Source organism: Trachurus trachurus, assembly GCF_905171665.1.
Source record: "Trachurus trachurus genome assembly, chromosome: 22".
Taxonomy (NCBI): Eukaryota; Metazoa; Chordata; class Actinopteri; order Carangiformes; family Carangidae; genus Trachurus; species Trachurus trachurus.
In genome coordinates this window covers 12678340-12692836 of record NC_139907.1, presented here as the reverse complement: position 1 = coordinate 12692836, position 14497 = coordinate 12678340, and the positions used below count along the sequence as shown (strand labels likewise).

At 43.3% G+C, this 14497-nt stretch overlaps 1 protein-coding gene across 2 annotated transcripts in view; it reads left to right on the top strand.

Moving 5' to 3' along the window:
* The window catches only part of aqr (aquarius intron-binding spliceosomal factor), a 45207-nt gene extending 31225 nt beyond the window's left edge, over window positions 1–13982 (top strand). The window contains exons 32-36 of one of the 2 annotated variants that reach the window (XM_083997829.1): window positions 2567–2737; window positions 8299–8384; window positions 11391–11565; window positions 12919–13029; window positions 13568–13982. In XM_083997829.1, coding sequence (XP_083853955.1) covers window positions 2567–2737; window positions 8299–8384; window positions 11391–11565; window positions 12919–13029; window positions 13568–13828 — 804 coding nt within the window. In that variant the 3' untranslated portion in view covers window positions 13829–13982. Of the gene's footprint in view, window positions 1–2566; window positions 2738–8298; window positions 8385–11390; window positions 11566–12918; window positions 13030–13564 lie in introns of both variants that reach the window. The other variant, XM_083997828.1, reaches the window with a different exon arrangement.
* Window positions 13983–14497: the final 515 nt, after the last annotated feature.

The following is a 14497-nucleotide window of genomic DNA, read 5'->3' as shown; positions in this document are numbered from 1 at the left end:
ACACTAGAGAAGCAGTTGTATCCACTGAATGCCTAATGCCTGTCACAGCTGAACAAACACTGCACAACCCCTTTTTACACTTATACAGGAACCGTACACCCATCCTATACAGAAACATGTGCACACAGACACTTCATAGTCCAAAGGTCTCTCACCGCCGCTCCGGCTCATTTGCTAAAGCACTCTCCATACTGAGCCCAAGCCTGATGATAGTACTTGGAAGTTGTCAAATGGCTCATACAGAGTAGATGCTTATCTAAATCCACATCTTCTGTTGTTAGAAAAGGGCTTTACTCAGCCACCAGGCTTTATGTAGTTTTTCTGCTTCGTAAGCTACATCTTAAATTGCATGAGAGCAAATGGCATGGTGGGCTGTACTCAGGGGTTTTCTAGATTTATACCTTTTATTACCTCTTAAATGTTTGTATCTAAACTCCATCTCCGCTTGTGACTTATCTTTGTCTTCCATCCCTGTTTCATCTCTCCATCTTCCACAGTCCTCATGCAGCCTCAGGCCACTGGCTCAAACTCCAATGGGTTGGGTCTGACCTTGTTGTTATGGTTACCAAGTTCTCTGAGGTGTTAGGGCATTAGATCGCATTTATGTTAAACATGCACACGAGGTAGGGAGAGCTTGAAATGCCAGCCAGATGTCTACTTAGATATTACTCCCTGTGCGTGTGTGTGACTCATGCATATGTTATCAGTTCTCGTGAGCTTTTTGTTTCTGCAAACTGTAAAGTAACCTCATTAGTATAAGGCAGTCAACTGCTTAACTGAAAACAGCGATATACAGCACAAACCTTAATCTTAAATCTAATATGAAGCGGTGTCTTTACAATCCTGTGGACTCTTGTTGTAATGTTGGAACAGGACATGACAGTAAGGACAGAGCCAGACTCAAGACTATCATTCATCTTGTCACTGACATGTAGATAATGTTTTAAAAGAATCACTGTGATATTCAACATTATGTAGCTAATTTTTAAATCGCAAAACAGGAGCTCATATCCGACAGTCACTGCCAAACTTGAATAAAACATTGGCGGTAGTGTGGGGTGGTCATTAAAGATGTGAAATTTTGTGCCATTTGGAGACAGGTACAGGGGAAGAAGAACAAAGGCTGTCACTGTTTTTGATGTGTTGACTCCAGTGCAGCTGGACTAGGAACTGTTGATGAAGCTGCATAAATTATTATCAAAGATGTGAGCCTGCAGTCCAGGCTTAATTGAAACTGCATGAATAATGCATACTGTTACCTTTTTTTTTTTTTGGTCACATTTGAAGGGCAGAGTATAGCCTTACAGCTAGGATGCACATGCACAGGCTGAGGAATTTGTTGATTGTAAAGTAGTTGAATGATGTATGCAGTATTGGCCTTTACATTTAGTCACATTTGGAGGACAATCTTGTATAGTCTTGATTTGGTCACAGAGTCTTCAGATATCGTATTGGAAATGAGAGCTAAATAATCGTGTTTAGGACACTGTTATCGTTGTTGAATGTCCTAACAAAGACACTGTGACTTAAAAAACACATGGGGCGGTGCGTGGCGCAGTGGTTAAAGTGGCCGCCCCATGTAGAGGCTACAGTCCTCAACGCAGGCGTCCCCGGTTCGAATCCCGCGTCGGGCAGACCTTTCCTGCATGTCATTCCCCCTCTCTGCCTCCCCCTTTCCTGTCTATCTCACTATGTGCTGTCAAATAAAGGCAATAAAAGCCAAAAAATATACTTTAAAAAAAACACATTTAGACCATAACTCCAAAATTGATACAAGAACAAAATTTAAATGTAGCGATGACATTTTATGTGTCCATGTATATTCACTGTCACAACATCATGTTATGCAAACACAGTTCTGGCCATTATTCAACTGTAACTCAGGAAAAGAACAAAGGCCTTCAACAATGGAGGCAGTTGTTGTAGCCTTTTCCCAGCTCAAATGTAAATGCAGAGATAGTGGTAGTGCATTATGATAACATTCTGCCGACAAATGAAGTGTGAAACTTTTAATGATGATGCAGCCTTTTTCATACTTCTGAAAACACAATTAGCAAAATTATTCCCTACACTACCGCCCAAAGTGGAAAAATACCATAAACCCTCCTTGTTTCTATGGATCCCAGAATGGGACATTTTGTCTCAGGCCGGCTATTGGTGGTGTTGAGCTCCGTCCGAGGCAATTAATTCCAGCCTAAATCAGATAGCTGCTCATGCATGAATGAGTGGGCTTTTATCTGGCTGGAAAGTTAAACACTTGACAGGCGAGTAAGGCATAGAGCAAGATGTTACAAGAAAATGAGAAGAGCAAGGTGTCAAACACAGCCGACAGCCCTGGGTGTGCAGAGAGGAAGAGAGACCCATGTATTTTGGCCTGGCTGGGCTCACTTTAGCCTGATTAACTGATTTGATTTAACTAGGAAACCATGTTGGACAACAGATTATTTTGAGGTTGTGTTCCCTAACAGCAGTTTTGTCCTTGTCCCATTACTTTTATGTAATATTATACAGTTTAAGTATGATAACGTTAATCTTCCCTCCTCCTTCTCTCCTTCCTGTTATGCAGAATCTGGGAGAAGCGGAGTACGCTGTGGCTCTGTACATGTACATGCGTCTCCTGGGCTACCCCGCTGACCGCATCAGCATCCTCACCACCTACAATGGGCAGAAACACCTGATCCGAGACGTCATCAACCAACGCTGTGCTGGCAATCCCTTCTTTGCACAACCCAACAAGGTAAGGACATACATGTGCCACTTGACAAGTACCTATCCTCCCAAGTATCTCCTTAAGAAATGTATGGCAGCTGTTTTTAAGGACTCAGGTGTGAGTTTACAAGTTGAAATGTGCAAATATGCAGCGTCTTGTCACATAAGGAGTTGTTCCTGGTAATTGGCTGATGTAGTGCTCTGTTAGCGGGCCAAACATCTAAATCAAATTGCTAAGTGAATGTAGTAACATCCAAGTGTCACATCAGCACACAGCTTTCCTTGGCAGTATTGCTTTACATTGGAAATACTGTCTTGGCAGCCCCGCAAGTACTCAGTCCTGTTTTCTGTGATCTCTGTACTTAATGTATTTTTTCTGTACAAGGAAATGGTCTTAAATGCACCTGAAAAGCACCATAAAGGACATGTATACATTCCACAGTTTGTGTAGCATTCAAACACGGTTCCGCATGCATGAACAGTACATGCTCATAATAACACTTGAGGGTGACACATTTATTCTCTTCTGTCAGGAAGGAATCCGCGGTCCCAACAGACATGTTTTCACTTCATATATATATGTGTAAGACCTGGACTGGTTTTGTAGGGACATACCTAACACATGACACGCACATGTGCACATGGACACATTTTCTTCACAGCTCCAGATGTCAGCTGCTATCAATTCACCAACCTCTTATCCTCTTACAGCAAGAGAGAAATTCACAGCTCTCAATTCTCACAAGGCTTTTGCTGTTACTACAAAACACTGTTTCCTGTTGCTTGCGCACTATGAGTAGAATTAGCAAATTCTTTTTTCAATTCTAACCACAAATGTCCAAACTGTCCCTCGTACTTGCATTGTAACATACCGTTACTTTTTAATTTTAGTGAATCAACATTAACTGCTCCTCCTGGGAGGTTGGTGATTTGCTTTATACAGTTTTAAGCAAAGCAAAAAAAAAAAAAAAATCATAGCATCCATTCCAGCTCCGCCAAATCATGAGACCATTAAGACTGCTGCAGGTCATAAGACTCAAATCGAGCAGGACACTGCTGTGCCCTCTGTGCGTAACGGTGTGCATACCAGCCAACTGCATACCTCTGTAAATCAAACTGACTGAGGAGAGTGTTAGTGTGTGTGTGTGTGTGTGTGTGTGTGTGTGTGTGTGTGTGTGTGTGTGTGTGTGTGTTTTGAGAAAACGATTAAAATTTAGTGTGGATGCTTAGAGAGTGGGTGTAAACTCTGTGCTGTGTTCATCCCCCAAGGATCCCTGTTGGGATGTCTTCATCCAGCCCACATTATTCCCCTGAACTCCTCTTGTCTCTCCTCTTCCATTCCTCCCTTTACACTGCGTTAAGTCAGCAACCCGCTGGCGCAGTTTCCCATCCCTGTTCTGTTTGTACTTCTAAATGCTCTTACCCGCTAGCCTCAGGTTATGCTTTCCTCTCTCTTTATTCTTTTTCCCTAATCACTCTCTCACCTTTCTTTGGTCTGCGTTCTTCAGGCCTTTCACATACTTTAACATTGTCACAGTCTATTTAGGGATTCCAGAGAAAGCGTCGCAAGTTTGGAGTGAAAACAGCACATCAGCATGTCTCTATTAATACTGGGCTTCCCCAGACATGTTGCCTATTTTTACTGTTTCTTGTGTAGTGCTAGTCATAAAGCAAAGTCAACGTCACAACTTTCTTCACCTTTTGGGAATTTTATTGTTTAATTTTAATGATGTATATTTTCCTTGTGAATGAATCACAGAACATCTCCTCATGTGATATGTTGGCAATAATATAAATGTAGGACATCACCAGATTGATCTTTTAATGTATCGAGACAGATACAAAGATTGTAACTAGTTGCTGTTAATAATTATCTATAGGAAGGTGGAAGTCATTTGTGTAAAGAGTTTACAGTTTAAATTAATGGTGCGTTCTACAGTACCAGCTGCAGGGATGGAGCGTTTAATGAACTGTTGTTGTCGTCTATATTTTGTTGTGGTCCTACCTTGTTGCTTTGTCATCAAGTAAGTCCCCCTGTTCTGACAGCAATCCAAAAATTGTGCTTGGTCATGTTAAATGTCCGGCAATGTTACGACACAAAGCGCTATTCTGTGTGCTTGTGGCCTTAGTCAGTATGTATGCCCAGTAATATGTGACAGGGGTGACAGGCTTTAGATTTGCTGAGAAGAAAGAAAGCCAGAGAGGGAGAGAGATGAAAAAGAGAAAGGGGGCTCTTGTGGGAAAATGCTGAGCAGCTGAAAGGTCATGGCGCTGAGCACTGGGTCCACAGTGTGTCTGACAATGTGTCACAGTGGCTAAAACCAAGCAAATGTCAACAGCCAGCACACTTTACTGTCATGACTTTAATTAGACAGAAAAGGAGAGGGAGGCCAGCTAGCACCAGTCAGAGTCTTAAACTCAAATAAACACTTGCCTAAGCTGTCTGCTGAATCCCAAACACAGCAGTTGGTATACATGTGCATGTGTTTATGCAGTTATGCATTTTTAATGATGTTTGGTTCTTTACTTTACACTGTGAATTTCATGGACAAAGTCCCTTTGAGTCTCATTTCTACTGGTGCTGTGTTTTACACCCTATGATAGTATTTGTTCATGCAGGTCTCTAAATGAAAATTTGAGATTGGTCAGGAACAACAGCTACAATGAATCTCAAACATCACACTTAGGCTATATGAGTTCAAGTAATGGAATGACATGGAGCTGTGAGTGATTGTCTGTCTTAAGTTCGTTGATGCACATCAACAGTTGATGAGAGATGAAATTAGATGGGGAAACTGTGTCTGAAGCTCCAAGTTCACCTTGTGCAACCCTCCCTTAATTATTTCTCATGTCTACACACACTCTTGTCTTTTATAATTGTGAGGGCAATGAATGATACAATGCTTTCCCCACCCCCTTATCATAACCTTAAAATAACAACTGAATGTGAAACTTGGCTCAGCCATGCACTAACCATTTGAATTCACGGTGCATTTTGGTTTCTGAAACTGTTGGACCTAACAAGTACAGTAAAATAAAACTACACATGCACTTTTTCCCCCGCCCCACTGTGGAACCGCTTCTTCTTCTGAGACCTGGGACCTTTATCACAACAGAAAAGCTAGTTAATGCTGAGTAGCCAGAACAAGGATGTGTTCTAACCACATGTTGACATGGATGGAAGTGTATCTTTTTAAAATGTCCCAGCATGCCTTGTTTACAGAAAACAAATCCTGAGACGTGCAGATTTGAAGCCACAGGAATAAAGACATTACGCTGCGAGGCTGTGAAAAATGAAATAATTCAGCAGTCTGACTTATGTAGATTTCCAGCGTGTAGTTGCCATGAATAAGACATAGCAGGGAGGGTGGAATGAGTTACCAAGCAAGGCAGAGAGGAGAGATCCACGGTTCACCACTAGCTCAGAGCCGACGTGTTATTGTCTTCATGGAAATAATTATCAGTGAAATAGCTTCTCTTAGCAACTACCCGTGTGTGCTTCTTTGCGTGTGAACAAATATGCACCTCACAGCACGATGAGTGTGTGTTTGTGAGTCTCTTTGTGTCCACGGACATGCATGTGCCACAATGACATGACCTCTGTAATTCACTCCCTAGAAGATTTCTCATAAATAACTAAACACCATGCAAATTGCTATGCCTTGGGGAGATTTCTCTATCTGGGCTTCGTTGTCACTGTCTGTGGACTAAGAATAACTCTTCTTTTAAGCACCTCTTCTCTGCAAAACAAGTTGCACTGTTTCACTTTAAACCTTTGCAGTTAAAGCCCTGTTAACTCTTTGGTTAAATCCTGCTTCAGCAAAGGTTCTGCTGGAGTTTTTCTGCATAGGCCACAATGGTGTGGACATGTGCATGCATGTACATCACGGATGTGTGACTTGAAGATTAAACATTTAACTTGAACATACAACCCCCCCTCAACGCCTCATGCTATTGTAAAACCGGCATATTGTTGCCTCTGGTGCTGCACCTGTTCAACATAGCAACAGAGAGACCTAAATAAATATTGGTGTGCAACCTCTATACCCTCATTATGCTCTCTTTTACACATTCACACACACTCTCCCCGCTCATGGCCTTCGTGTTACCCAAAAGGGATTTTTTTAGGTGGGGGTTCAGCAGAGGGAGTTTCAGGATCTCTTAAAGTTGTATTAGCCTAAAGCGTATCACCACATAATGATTTATTTAGCATGATGTGGTTCACGGGTAGTTGCTGTCGTCCTGGGTCTGTGTGGCTTCTTGGTGGTAGCTGATGTCCTATTGATCCACTCTAGAGTGCAGATCTATAGAGAAAAAGCCTGCATTTTTCTGCTGGGCTTTAGGTTTCCTTGCATATAGCCTATGTAGCCACACAGCAGCAAAGGACCAATGATTGTTTTGTTTTTATACTCTCTATTTTCACATAATGTTACATTTAAGTAGGTTGAAGCTAATAGGATTCCTTCTATGATGGTTGTCATTGCCATTACTAAGTGGGTGGAGATGCTGGTTCGAGAAGTGTTTTTTCCTGATTTCCCCACTTCATATTTTTCTTGAAAAGATATCTTCAATTTTACTCAATATTGGAACATGGGTCTCTCCCTTATGAGAAAAGTAAACTGTACAGCTTTATGCTAGGATCATCTGTTCCAATCATTCCAGCTACATTTCTGAGAGATTACAGTTTTCCCTCTGTTTGGCAGATGGCTTTAAATATTACAGTGCCCTTATGCCTTGGCTGCTGTTGCTATGGTGAGAATATAAAAAAGTGTCACAGTATTTAAGCTCAACAATTGGATGGTTTTTCTTTTTTGCTGAAACGCAAGTTGGGAGTAGTAGTGCACTCAAAAAATATTTTCAAGCACATTTGTTCATGTTTTGTGCTCAAGATTTGACCATGAATGGCAACTCTGTTAAAGATGGACCAGTGTGTCAGATGTCCATGATGGGCTGTGGTACTAGCTAATATTACGTAAAGTGTAGTAATGCTCTGTGTGGTTGTGCAGTATTTTTCTTTATTATGTAAGGCGACAAAGTCAAAACACGCTTCTGTTCTTCACGTTTGGGAGTAAGTACACTTCTTTGGAAGACAGGATTACCAGGTTACAAAAGCAAATTGGCTGACACAAATTTCCCTTTGCTCTGAAAAAAATCCCAGGGAACCACTTCTCTATTATGCCTCCCTGAAATAATCTCTGATCCAGTTGAGCTGCGTGGCCCCCAGTACCCTGGTCCCCGAGTCTCACGGGCCCAGGTAAGAGGCTAGTTGTGGCAAATGCCCTCTAAGCCGTATTAGCCCTGCAGACTGCCCATGTGGCCAACAGTGATAACAGCAATAACAAGAAAACACAGTCGCCGTCGCTCACCGCTCCCCCCTGAAAAATAAAGAAAGAAAAGAAAAAGAATTTAAGACGGAAAGTGGTCTGACTCATGTTTCTAAACATTTCAGCTAAATCCCCACACCTACCCAAAATGCAAACGCTAATTTACTTTGCAAAATGCATGCTGCCATTGCTTACTTAGCATTTCTTTGATGTGTATTTGTGGCTTTTTTTGTTCACTAATGAATGTTTGTGTGTGTCCATGCAGGTGACAACCGTGGACAGGTTCCAGGGTCAGCAGAACGACTACATCATCCTCTCACTGGTCCGCACCAAAGCTGTGGGACACCTGAGGTAATTACATCAATGCATGCCAAGCACAAAAAACTTACCTGACCCAAAATAGACATTTTCAGCAGCTATTCTACTACAAATACACTCGTGTACTAAGAACACACAGCAGAAATGTAGGCACTTTACTCTCTGGAGACAGCTGCTCTCCGGAGACGTTGTCTCTTTGAGATGTGTAACTACTGAATGCAGTTTGCTAAAGGACAAAAAACAATAACACTGCGCCTGTCTTGAAGTATGTATGAGTCTAATTTGAAACAGGGGGTGCTTCAGGACAGGAACTTGTCTGCGGAGCTGCCTGTACCTTTTGTCCTGGTTAAGAGAAGCTATTGTGCTCTGATGATTGGGTTGAGAACATCAAACAAAGAGCTCTTCTTGGATAAAGACTGTATAACTATATAACGTAACTATATAACAGTGATTAAGAGGCATGATGTTAACCAAACTGCAGTGGTTGGTTTTATGTCTTTTCATTCCATGTCCCATTGCTCTCTGCTTAACTATAGTCCCATGCTGGCCTCCCTTCGTACTTTTCAATTCGGTCTCCTTATCTCTCTCTGCTCCCTCTTCTCCCCGCCACCACCTCCCTCCTCATTTCCTTGAATTGATTCATAGTGAAATGGCCTTTCACTCCTCGGCCGCCATGAGATCCTGATGAGCTCTTCACACTTAATATGCTGCATGTTTTAATACCAGACAATTGAGGCCGAACTCTTCCACAGTACTTAAGCTTGCCATGTTGGCCTCTGGCTGTGATGTACAGTGGCTGCTGCTGTTAGAATTGCGTGGCTGGCTCACGGCTCTATCACGGCCGCACTGCCATCCGTCCTCACATCGGACAGTCTGCAAATTGGAACCCCAACGCAAATAATAACTCATTCCTTTTGCAGCTAAATACATGCTTCACCCCTCCCTCTCTCTCTAGCATGGTCAGTTTTTCGGCGGCAGAGAAAACACTTAAAAACTCTATCCCGATCTTCCCTCATCTCGTAGATAAAGCAATGACCTGATGTTGCTGAGTGCAGCGGGGCCACAGAAGAGTGGTACTTTATCTTGGTAGCAGCACCCGCTCTCCTCTCAGCATCATTCATTTAATCTTGTCTTACAATGGATATTACACCCTGCCTTGCACACATTCTCTGCTCCACACCGTGTGGGCCGGCTGTCAAATATGTCCCTGTAACAATGTTTTTAGTTTTTTTTTAATATATGATAGAACTGCCCAAGACTTGTAAACAGACTTTCATCTGGTTTTACAGATTAAACAATAGAGGAATTAAAGTATTGGTGAATGTCTTGTTAATCAACCTAACATTCATTCATATCTTGGAGTCCCTGACACTTCTGAATGGGCAGCTGGGTGGTTTGAAAAGCAGTGATTCATGGGAAATTCTTGTGCTGTCCATTGTGTATTTCGCATAGTGGGATCACTGTGGCATACCACTGATTTTACCTCACAATCCTCCCCCTGCTCCTGCATCTCCCCTCATGGCAATCTGCTGCCATGACGACCACAGGGGGACACAGCTGACCATATGATGAGCTGACCCTTGCGTTCACAGGAGAAGCATTCCTGCTGATGCTCACATGTAGGAGCACACTGTTTGACAGGGAAGCACAGATCCAGACACGCTCTGACATGCGCACGCACGCACACATGTGGGAACACGCACACGCACACACACACACACACACACACAAATGGTACTCATCCACTTTGCCCTGCCATGTCACAGCTTCAACCCAGGTGGGCGTCTCTCAGTTGTGCCAGGTCCACAGGCTATCATGCTTCGCCATTGGTTCGTCTCCGCTGGAGCTCTGTGCTCATTGGTTGTAGCACGTTGTAGTGTGTCTCCGTGGAGATGTTGTGCTTTCAACTTTCATTTTGTACCACGCAGGCACTATGACCCCAAATGTTCACTTATTTTTCACCTAAATCTATAAGGCCCACACGTTCACTCACTCATAAACACCATACAATGGTTTCCATAAGCCCTTTTTTTTCCTTCCAAATACTCATTGAACCCATCATGCATATTGTGAGGATTAATCCTCTTAATCTCATGAAGTGCCCGGGTGGACTCCATATTCCACTTTTTTTTTGGCAGCATGTCAGTGTGTATACTGTATGTGTTCATGTGTATTTGTATAGATGTATCTATACAAGCATGACCATGTGCCAAATTCTTCTACATCAAACCTAAGACTGTTTCCAGTGTCATCACAGCTGCGTGAGTAAGCCGGAGCCTCGCTCCCCCTCAGATGCTCTGCCATCTTCCATGCTCTGCGGTTCTCACTAAGCCAAGAGGCGTTTGTCTCACTGTTGATTTATAGGCAATTTAAATGGTCATATTTTGCAGACATCCATTAGGTTGTGCAGACAAACACCTAAAACAAACAACATGAAGATTTATTACAGACTAAAAGGTTGACACGTACCCCTCCCTCTTTTTTTTCTGCCTCTCTTCCTGTATGTGTATTGTGTAAAACTTTAACATAATACAATATTTCTCAGAGTTGTTTCATTTGGATATGTAGACAGTGAGTGGCACAGATAAATAACCACTTTGCATATTACAGTAAGCCACGCTGGACTCCTCTTGTCTCGTCTCTCTCTCTCTAATCTCTTCATTCTACTGGATTGCAAGAAGAAGTAACCCGTCAGCCCTCTCCTGCACTCCCTCACCTCTGCCTCTCTTTGTCTGCCCTTTGCCTCCTGTTCCTATTTTCCTCACATAGCTTCTATAGCAGTCCCCCTCACCTGCTGCTGCTTTATCCCTCTCTAAACCTCTCTCCTCCTACACATCACTGCCTTTCTCCTTCCTTTACAATCTCTACTTGATCCTTACACTTTGATCCCTTTTTTACTTCCCTTGGTTTTTGTTTTTGCCCCTACACATGATTTCTTCTCCTCTTATAATTTCACACGTTCCTCCCCCACCTCCGCCGCTTCTCTTTGATTTTCTCCTCTTATGTCAAACCAATTTTCAACTTCTTTTCCCCCCACAGGGATGTGAGGCGTCTGGTGGTGGCCATGTCAAGAGCCAGACTGGGTCTGTACATCTTTGCCCGAGTGTCACTGTTCCAGAACTGCTTTGAGCTGACTCCTGCCTTCAACCAGCTCACTGCCAGACCTCTGCAGCTGCACATCAGACCACACGAGTACTACAGCCAGGAACAGCCTGTATGTAAACACACATGCATGCATGCATGCACACACCGGTTTCTTAAAAGGACAATAATCTTCTACTCAGTTTGACATCAGTGATAATAAGGTTCTCCCGCTCTAGAGTTGTAGAAGAGAACCAAGCTTACGTTTCCATATGTTCCACACCAGTGACCGTATCCCAAAAAATGTTGCCATGTCCAGCTTCCCGCCACGTCACCGCTGCCATGGCCCCTTGACTCGATCTAATCCTTCTCCTATATTCTGAATGGCATCCTCATCCTCAGTGGTCCCGAGCCTTACTGCAGCTTTACCCGTAGGCCCCAATCCGTTAACGGCATTCTGCGCAGGGCATCTGCAGGCATGGGAAACACGGGCCTGGCTATAATTAACCCCCGAAGGTCAGAAAGCGAAACCTTTCTCTCCCAAATCCCGCCAGGCCAGCATGAGACGACTCTTGTCTGGTCGTTGTGTCTCATTGACTGGCGCGTGTGGCAACAGGCGTGTCTAAAATACCCCATAGCCTGTGACACTTCCTCTGACTCTAGAGTGTTGATCCCCACAAGGGACAGCTCTTTTGGGCACACACATGTGGCCCCTGCTTAGCCCCATCTATCTAGAGTCAGTAAACCCCCGCTGCTTACACGCAGAAGCAGAGCGCAAGTCAGATTTCGTCTGGCAAACGCTCGACCAGAACTGTCACAGGATACTTAACAGCACTGATACAGAGGCAGTTGTGGAAATAAAGGACAAGACTGTTGCTTAATGCTCGATATACATATTTACTGCACAATGAGACAGCCCTGGACAGATGTTAAATCTGATGCCTGCTCATTCAATCACTGAGCACATTAACACAGTGATGTTTGTACTGACATTTTTAAAGCAATAAAGTCACACACATTTAAGTTTTACAGTGCTGAATCCGTCCGTGCATCCCCTCCGACGTGATGCCCAAAGGGCCTCTGTGAGCATCACCCCTGTATTTAGGAGGTAACAGCCCAGCAGATTGAATATTCTGCTCACCTAACCCCTCAGTTTAGGCTGCAGGACTCTGTCTGCATACTAATTTCGATCAAATTACAAACTCTGCATCCCCGACTCCTTTCGATAGTACGTGAGCAGAGAACGCTTGAGGCAGCAACTGAGAAATTTGCTTTCAAATAGCAAGTAGGTTGCGGCGGCCAGGCAAATTGTAATTTCCCTGAACATTTTGACTCAGATCAATAGTTTACCAGGTGGTGCCTGAAAGAACAACTGCTAACAAGACAGATATATTCCCTCATTATCATTCCCTCCACACAACACCGCAGATTCAAAACAATCTTTCTCTGTACTGATGCGTTTTTGCTTTTTCTTTCTTGTGCTCAGAGAGATGCTTCAGGGCAGCCAGACCAAATCATCAAGAACATGCCAGAGATGGCCAACCTGGTGTATAATATGTACATGCACATGATCCAGACCTCCCAAAAGTACAGACAGGTAAGAATCTATACAAATTAATGAAGTGTTTCAAATGGGATATTCTACTGTATCGTGGTAATGCCAGTACACACACAAATGTCTGTGTTTAACTTCTTATAAGTCACATTACATTAACCAGTCACGCTCTCTGCCTGGTCACTACCTTGGTATTTTTTAACCTTTACACTTTCACGCAACAGAGCAAGTGGGTCAGATGCGAGAGAACTGGTGTGTGTGTGAGTGTGTGTGTGGAGAGGAGAATTAAGGGACTGTAAGCCAAGCATATCAAGTGTGGAGCCTGAGTGGTGTCTTTTTAACTGGATATTCAGAGTCACACACTCTCTTTTGTGTTCACTTAAAGAGGATTATAACATGGGAGAGAGGTATAAAAAAAAAAAAAAAAAGACTGCCAAGGGAGAGAGACCTATTTTTGAGTGTATTTAAGTACGCTGACCTTAACATGGAATATATCCCAGGAGAACATATTAGATTTTAAATTTTGTTCTATAATACTGAAAATAATCATGGTGAATATGTTCCCTCCCTTCCCCAGCAGCAACAGCAGGGACTGGTTCAGCCTCCACAGCAAACCAAGACAGATGCTGCGGTTGAAGAAGAGCCAGCTAGAACTGGGGACCTGCAGGAAGAAACCCCCATGGAGCAGGAAAACCCAGAAGGAGAGATAAGCTCAGTGCCAAACTCTGAGGACACCAGCAAGAAAGAAGAAAATGAAGACACAGTGGGCCACGCTAAGATGCCCGAGCATCCAGGAAGAGACAGCGACAGCGACGGAGAGGACAGCGCGGGAGAGCAATAGAGCCTCTTCAGATGGGACCACCGTCCAATAGAGGGGGCCAAGAACTGTCCCTTAAGAAAAAATTAGTGTGGAGTCAGTGATTCTAAAATCGTTTTCTACTAAAGATCTTTGTTATGTTTCATTTTCTTGGGATTTGTAATCACTTTTATATTAAAAAAATGGAAAGCCTTCATTGTCTGTGACATGTTTTATGATATGTGCATCTACCACAGCTCAAGAGACCCTAATCTATAGATCTCTTTCCCACGAACATGCTGATAGACAAATACAGTGTATAGTCAACATGTTTAAGCCTTGTCAAAATCTCTGTTATGATACTTCATCCATTCATCTGTTTCCCTCCTCTGCTTTAAGCACAACTCAAATCTGATTGGCTCAGGCTATACCAGCTCCACAAGCTGCGACTAAGCTGCATTTGTAGGTCATCCACTTCACCCAGGGGCCAGTGTGCATGCTAGGGGATTTCATCTTGCCCTCTGGATGTACACAGTCACTCAACCAGCAAGCCTTAAATCCTCCGCCATTCATAACTTTACGAGGAGTAGTCACACAGCACAGTGATCCTCAGAAGAGTTCGCGTCAGCTGGATCAGGGTGAGGGCCGAAGTTTAACAACTAAATCCGAGAGAATAAACAACCGTTCAGGAACCAGTTCAAGTTCCAGCCAGGA